At 39.3% G+C, this 8033-nt stretch overlaps 1 protein-coding gene across 1 annotated transcript; it reads right to left on the bottom strand.

The window, feature by feature from the left end:
* Positions 1-4611: 4611 nt before the first annotated feature.
* On the bottom strand, positions 4612-7402 carry LOC114191625 (serine/threonine-protein kinase-like protein CCR1). Its single transcript, XM_028080922.1, has one exon. It carries the CDS (start codon positions 7201-7203, stop codon positions 4930-4932), a length of 2274 nt encoding a protein of 757 aa, XP_027936723.1. The 5' UTR covers positions 7204-7402; the 3' UTR covers positions 4612-4929.
* Between the last annotated feature and the right edge of the window lie 631 nt (positions 7403-8033).

An 8033-nucleotide genomic window follows, 5' to 3' on the forward strand; every position in this document is an offset into this window, starting at 1 on the left:
ACCTCACATTCACTCTTTCAGAAACCAGCCGCCATCCCTCACTACCTCTCACGAAAAGCTCTGCTAGGGTTTACCCTAAGGTCCCCCTCCTTCAAGCTCAAACTCAGTCCTACTCACGTAAGTCATCCCTTGACTCATGCTTCTGTTTTCGTGGTCTATGTTGCTGTTATTGTTAGGGTTTAGTAATAACCCGCCTCCTTTCTTCTGTTTTACCGTCCGTTCCAGCTGCTGACCACCCTAAGGACAGTTTGGTTTCCTGTGTGCGTGTTGGAGCGTTTCGCTAACTTGATTTCCAGGTACGGGAAGTTAGGGTCTCAGTCTTTTGGTGTTGTCTTGGCTGTTCTTGAGTGAGTTACTGATTGCATGAATAAATCCTTCGTTTTGGTGTGATTAAATGCTTTGTATGCTTGGTTGGTTCGTTATACATGGCTGTTACAGTGGGGAACAGTGGCGAGACCTGTTAATCTCGCCCAAGCGAGTCAATCTCGCCTAGGCGAGATGAAACAGGGAGCTAGCCTAGGGCCTCTGCACGAAAAGTCGCCCAGGCGACTCGCTCAACTTTTGAGCGAGCAGGCAACTCGCCCAGGCGAGAGGGATCTCGCTTAAGCGAGATCCCGCGTTGCTCATGCTCCTGTTTTTGTGCTCTCGCCTAGGCGAGGGGGGAGGCTCGCCTGAGCGAGCATGTCTCGCCTGAGCGAGACCCCTCAGCCTGAGCGAGATGCTGGGCGAGACAGTGCTGTGATTCAGATGTTTGATGTTCCCGAGTGATCCATGTTGGTTGAGTATGATTGTGTGATGATGAATATGTATATAATGGAGCATGAAGTATATTTTTGGCATGATTCATGAATTGTGGATGAATGGGTTGGTATGAGACTTAGCATGTGAAATGAATGTGTGGTTTGAGATTAAAGGGACATGGTATTGACATGAGATGAGACCCTAGACTCATGGGACGGTGATGATCAGAGGTATGGATTCAAAAGGTGATGCGTATGAGGAATAATTCTCATGGATGAGTATGGAATTGTAAACATGCTTTTTGATGTTCTCTTAATGTTGTTTTATGAATGTTGGTCCGTGTCAGCGTGTAATTCCTTGGGGTCTCTAGGTGAGACCTGTGGGGTCGCGCTTCAGTGGTCGGGACGTAATTCCATGGCCCCTGTTAGTGGGTGCCCGTGGTGGTGCCCCATCTGTATAACTAGGTAAGGATTCAAGGTAAGGACTGCATCCTGACACTCTAAGGGGCCAGTTAGTCTCACTTAGAGCAGACTGACTCCTGTGGTGAGAGTAGCAGGAGGCCTGAAATTCATTAAGGGCTAACCTTGTGGTGAGAGAGATTTGATTCATCGTAACACTTGTAACACATAGCTCGGAGATGAGCAGCTCAGAGTCGAGCAGGGGTATTCACCACAAGTGCGAGCGTCCGCTGAATCCGACTAAGTTATACGTATCCGGATGAGTCGAGTCGAGTCGTAGTGTATTGAATGAAGAGTCATAACATGTCTGGTTGCTATGTGGATATGAGATGATGAAAATATATTTGATTGCATGATGAATATGTTGTTGGCTCTAGCTTACCCGTTTCGTTGCATGGTTGTGTTGTATGTGGCTGTTTTCCTTGCGATGATCATCAACTTGGTTGATGGGAGCAGATGGGCGAGGCTCATGGTCAACAAGCGAATGGTGATTTCGCTGCTTAGCCATCTGGGCTGGAGTTTTCCTTGTGTTTTATTTAGGGCTATGGCCCATGTATCTCTTTCTGTATTTCTACGCTATACTCTATGTTGTATTCGTATTCAGCTTTCCTTTGGCTTCGTGGTGTGCCTGAGTTTTGTCGGGGTGGTGTTAAAGACCCCAGGACTACGCTACTGTACTTATATTGTGTGACGTCTTCCTTTAATTTCGCTTAATAATTAAATGGGACGTTACAATTTTGACATGAGATAACATTTGAGATAATGTTGTATATTACAAACTTTAATCTTATCTCTAAGCATTTAAATCTTTACATAGAAATCTACAACAAAATCAATTTTTGACGTGATTTCAAGATCTGCGATCAAAGTAGTACTTTGGATCTTCAATGTGGTTGTTGGAGCAACTAATGTCCATCTAGAACTACTATAAAAGGTGAGCTCCACTACAACTTCCATCATTCTAGAATTACATCATCCATTCACCACCACACCACTTCATCTCTTGGGTGGTCTTCCACTTGGAAGACTAATCCTTCTTGATTGATTCTCTTGTAATTTTATGTTCAATTTTGAGGTTGTGTGCAATAAATGCTTTGCTTTTTTTCTTCTAATTCTAATAAAGCCTATTTTATCTATTATTTAAGTTCTAATTCTTGTTTTTAGGATTCTTGTTAGTTTGTTTAATTTTTTAAAATCTTTATATGTAAGTAAAAAAGTAAATCTTATTTGTATACACTTGAAACAAGTGAAGTGTTAATAGCTTGTCATTTGTACATGCTTAGAGCAAGTGAGAAAGTAGATGGATTCATCTATGTTTGATTATTTAATTCAAACTTGTGATATGTTTGCTTAATCAAAAGATAAAATAATATATTATTACATTAATATATACAAATGTATATATTAATGTAATAAACTTGAAATGAATGAGAGTCTTAACGAGTTATTGAAGCTTATTTAGTTAATTTGAGGTCTCTAGTTATAAACTAAATGAATGATAATCATTTGATAGCTAATTAAGAATTCAACAATGAAAAAGCTAAATAATCAACCTGACATTTTGTATTTATTTTTATTCTTTATTGTTTTAAACTCCATTAGTTGATTCAATATGTGCAACAATGCATTAAAGGTTCGACATTTAATTGATATTGTGACATTTATTTGATATCATTGATGCCAATTATCATTCATGTGATAACGAAAAATGATACATAAATATTTTAAATATGAGCACAATCTCATTTTATTCAAACATTTTGATCATGAACTAAAGAACACTTACAAATAATGAAAATTTCAAAGGATTAAATATGATTTTAATTCTATGACTTTCAGTTATAATTGTAATTAGTCCAATTTTGAAAGTTTGACCCAATTTAGTCCTCAAACTTTAGAAATTCGTGAATTTAGTTATTTTAACCAATTTTTGTAATTTATTTAACGTTCCAAACGTGTTTCATGATAATATTTGAATTGTTTATACCATTTGACACATTTCTGTTCAATGTTAGTTGAAAAATGTATTTGAAACATCAAGTATATTTAACAAAAATTAATTAAAATAATTAAATCCACGTATTTCTAAAAGATTGAAAACTAAATTGGTTCAAAATTTTAAAGATAGACTAATTCCAATTTTCACTTAAAGTTAACGAATCAAAAACATATTTAATCTTTTAAATTTTCATTATTTCCACGTATTTTTGAGTTCATGATCAAAATGCTTGAATAGAATGAGATTATTTAAAAAACATATTTTACCCTATTTTTAACACAAATATAGTAAATCGAAATAAAAACAAAGACACCACTTACGATGACTCAAGATGAATGAAAAAAAAAATCACCACTTTTTCTCAAAATAAGATTTACAAGAGCTAAGACCGTATTCTTGTAGACCAAATTCTCAAGAAAAAATTTTCACAATTCTCCAGAAGAATTTCTAATCCATTCATTGTTGTGAAACAAAGACACTGAGACTCCCTTTTTGTTGGCTAATGCACGTCCAAGAGTGCTAAACTTGAAAAAACCTAGAATTTTCATACATTTGTCTCCTATTTTGAACTCCAAATGAATAAAAATTAAAATTCATCACCAAGTTGGATTTTCCGTTTCTAATTCTTTTATTAAGTCCTAATCCATTTGCCATATTTTCCTCTAGTGTATTTGATCCTTACCTTCCCTTCCCTTGAGCAGGGTACTTAAAGGGTCTTGTCCTATTTAATACAAATTACAACAAAAAACTATTCTAAAATTACAATGAAGCAACCCTAGTCTGTATTACAACCAAATAAAGTTTTTGTAAACAACATCAGGCTTAAAAATTACAAAAATAACAAACACCTATAATTTTATTACAAACACAGAAATTTATTCTCTAATAAACATAAACTAATCTTTTGAAAAAGATTCTCCATTTCCATGCATTCGTCAATATGGAACCTTGGTATGCAATGACTTCATGATAAAAGAATTAAATTTATGTGTAAGCAAGCACACTTAACAACTACAGAAAGCATTGAAGCCAAATCATGTATATCGGTGTTGTTATGTATTTCAGCTGTGATCACATCGCAACTGTAATTGGATGCAGTTGCAGCATTGTAACAGGGGATACGCCTACGATGTAACAGATAGTGTAATAAAATTTGGATTTGCAAGTGTTGCTGCTAAGCATAGCTCTTACTTTCTTCACTTGGTATAGAGCCTATAATAAGCATCATTTGATTTCTTAATTCAGCAACAAAAAACATACACTGGTGGAAGTGTAACGAAATTACAATTCCTTGTTGCTAAATGAACATAGTTTGCTGGTTTGGGGAAAGAACAAGGTTGCTTTTCACATTCATTGAATCACTAATGCCTGACCAAAATAATTCCCATTGAGACTACCATTTTCTCACTGTTGTACATGTAAATTGACTCTATCTGTACGGTTGAGATGGTCTTAGGCTTATATGAGAAGTAAAAAAACATTTCACATCAGCATGTACAGAGAAAAACAATTGTGTATGTTGAAACAATGCCATGTCCTTCACTTCGTGAAGATTAGGAAAAGAAAACTCAAAAGAACTACAAAAGAGATAGGCGATCTACAACAAACTCAAAAACAATTTACATAGGCAAAAGGGCATTACTCACATAATTTTATGAAAGATACTATGGATGGATCAAAGATGAAAGATCAAAACTCAAAAACAAGTTTCTCACAGGGCAGTGGCTAATGCTATAAGATCAATCCGTCCTTCACAATTTGCTCCAACCAAGATGCAATATCTGACATAGGTGGTCGTTCACTTGGATTCTTTCTCACTGCAAGTTCTGCTATATCAGCAAGCTTAAGCAAAGGTTCAACATTTCTTGGAAGAGCCACGTACCTATCAATTGTAGCAGCAGCCTTCCCTTGTTTGATCAAAGGCACTGCCCACTCAACCATGTTGGGTGGAGTGTAATCCCTGTCATAAGCCTTTCTTCCACTCAGAATCTCTAACATCACAATCCCAAAATCGTAAACATCGCTTTCTAAGTCTCCATTCAGATCTTTGTCACTCGAAGCAAGAAGTCCAAAGTCCGAAATCCTTGCCCCCCACTCCGAATCCAAAAGAATGTTCGAACTTTTTAGATCCTTATGCACAATTGGAGGCACAAGTTCCTTGTGAAGATACTCAAGCCCCTTCGCAGCTTGCATCGCTATCTTCAACCTCAGGCTCCAATTAAGCGGAGAAAGACCGCCATGGAGGTGATCATAAAGCGTTCCATGAGGCATATACTCGTAAACAAGCAACCTCTCCCCCATCTCCGCGCAGTACCCCAACAGATTAACGATATTACAATGGCGAATTTTGCAGAGAATTTCTAGTTCCATTTCAAAATTACGATTATTGGTGTGGATTATGGTAGCAGCATTTGCTCTTTTAACAGCAACCACTCTCCCATCTCCCAACATGGCTTTGTACACAAACCCATAACTTCCTCTCCCAAGTTCATTAAACTCCTTAAACCCATTGGTAGCATCCTTCAGTTCAGAAAGCCTGAAAACCTGAGGCGCCCCGGGACAAGAATTAACAGAAGGTGTTGATTGAAGAGCAACATTGACATGGTCATCCTCTTGCTCTGGTTTCCCCATGCCTGACTTGGATTGTTTCTTTGTCCTCTTTCTGACCGAAAAAAGACACCCACAAAGCAAAATTGTCAAAACCCCCAACACGGAGCACCCAACTATAACCATCCATTTACGCAAATGATGCCAGTGCCAGTGCATATGCAGACCCGTTGGGGAGTGAAGTCCACAGACACTAAAACAAGAGCTGTTCTGACAAAGAGAACACGAAGTGCAGACCCTATCAGCATTTTTAGTACATGAACTTGACAAGAAGAACCCTTTAGAACAATTTGAGCCACAAGGCGAACAAATCCTCAAATCTTCTCTAACACAGAGGCTAGTCAAAGCTAGCTCGTTAAGCATACTCGCATTAAAAGCAAACTCACCGACCCCACAAGAACTAGCCCTGCACAGTCCAGGGCTCGAAAGCTCCAAAGGAGGATCAAAATCGGGTTTCAAAGCATTCACCATCCAACAATCCAGAAGAAGATCATCTTCCCTGATCCCACACGTGGTGAAATCCGAAGAAGCAATTGCCATGAAACCGTTCCCTCGAGGAATCACCGAAGAGTTCAAATCACCCCAACACTCCACTTCATGGTTATCCATTCTAATGCCGCAGAAATGGTTAGCCCCAGCAGTAAGAGACACCAGCCGAATCGAATCCAATGGAGGATCCGAATACGAACCCGGGTCGCCCCAGCATTTTAACTCGCCGGAAACGTTGAAAACACCACACACGGCCCTCCGACCCGCCGCTAAAACCGCGAAACTGTCGGAAACATTGGAAACTATTATCCCTCCAGAGTTAGGTCCCCAACATATGAGTCCACCGTCTCTGACCTCACCACAGGTGAACCCTTCCCCGGAAACAACCCTCTTCACCTCCAGATTCATCACGGCTTGGTTGAAATACAAATCACTCTGTTTCGCTGTCAACGTTTTGTTTGCGGTCGTCGTGATTTCCCAGCAATCCACGGAGCCCGAATCGTGATCGGCGTAGTAGGATCCTCGAACGGCGCAAACGTGACTCTTGCCAGCCGCGATGTGGGAATAAGCCGTGTTCCGGTACGCCGGCGGCACGAGGACGAGATCTGCGCTGGGTTTAGTCACAGCACCCCAGCAGAAGGCTTGCGAGGTGTTCGCTAAAATGCCGCATAGAAAGCCTTCCCCGCCGGAGAGTGCTGACATGGAAGGAACGGCGTTTGTAACGGAGGACAGAGACGGTGACGTGGCGTTGTTCCCCCAGCAAATGACGTCTTGCTTCCCGCTAGCATCAATGGCGCAGAAAACCTCATCTTTTGCGAATGAAGCAGATATTGGCCCCATGGCGCCGAACCCATGTGCAGTGGCACAGAAGAACAAGAAAATGAGAGAAAGGGTAGGGAGATTTTGCATGGTTGGGTTGGGTTGGGAAGAGTGTCATGGACTCTGCGATGAGTTGTTGTTGTTGTTGTTGTTTGAGATCATGACGATAAAGATGGTGATGCAGTTTGTGTTTGCTATTCTTGGTGAAGTAAGAACCTTGAGAGTGAGAGTGTGATGGGCGATGACGATGAAACAACGTGGGTGTCGCCATTTTTACAGCTCCCATTGTTTAGTTACTTTCATCTTTCTTCCACTGTTTTTTATTGCTCCTTTTTTTTTCCATCAAATTAAAAACCATTTTTTTATTCTCATATTAATGACAACGTTACAAGAACAAGAATTAGCCCACCACTAAAGCAATGCATCTGAAGTTTAAAATTAAAGGCCTTCTTAAAAGGTATGTTTGACTTTAAGTAAAATTGTGTAAACTTCACAGTTGACTTAGATTTATTTTCTTTATTTTTAATTAAGAATTACTTTTAATAAATGTTTCTACATGTTGACTATTTCGGATAAATAGATTGAATTAGATTTTATTGTGTGTGGGTGAAATCCAGCCTAACATAATTTTAGCGGTGAAAGTTGGTCAGAATCTGTGCATCAACTCGGTCTACTACGGGTTTGAGTTGGGTTAAAATTTTTTTACAAATTTCAATACAGGTCAATTTTTGACTCGGTTCATCCGGATTGAACTCGTGATGGGCCGGGTTGGCCCACTAACCCGCATGGTGACACACATTATGTTGGACTTTGCAAGGTTGGGTTGTTTTTTTAACCAAACACATTGGTGGGTTGGCGGATAGAGACCTAGCTTCAACTAATAAAAGTATAATTATTAGAAAAAGTATAATTAGTTTGCT

Source organism: Vigna unguiculata, chromosome 7 (assembly GCF_004118075.2).
Source record: "Vigna unguiculata cultivar IT97K-499-35 chromosome 7, ASM411807v1, whole genome shotgun sequence".
Classification (NCBI taxonomy): domain Eukaryota; kingdom Viridiplantae; phylum Streptophyta; class Magnoliopsida; order Fabales; family Fabaceae; genus Vigna; species Vigna unguiculata.

Excerpts from the sequence above, each read along its gene's own strand:
- LOC114191625 (XM_028080922.1), bottom strand. The coding sequence starts at position 7,203 with ATGCAAAATCTCCCTACCCTTTCTCTCATTTTCTTGTTCTTCTGTGCC.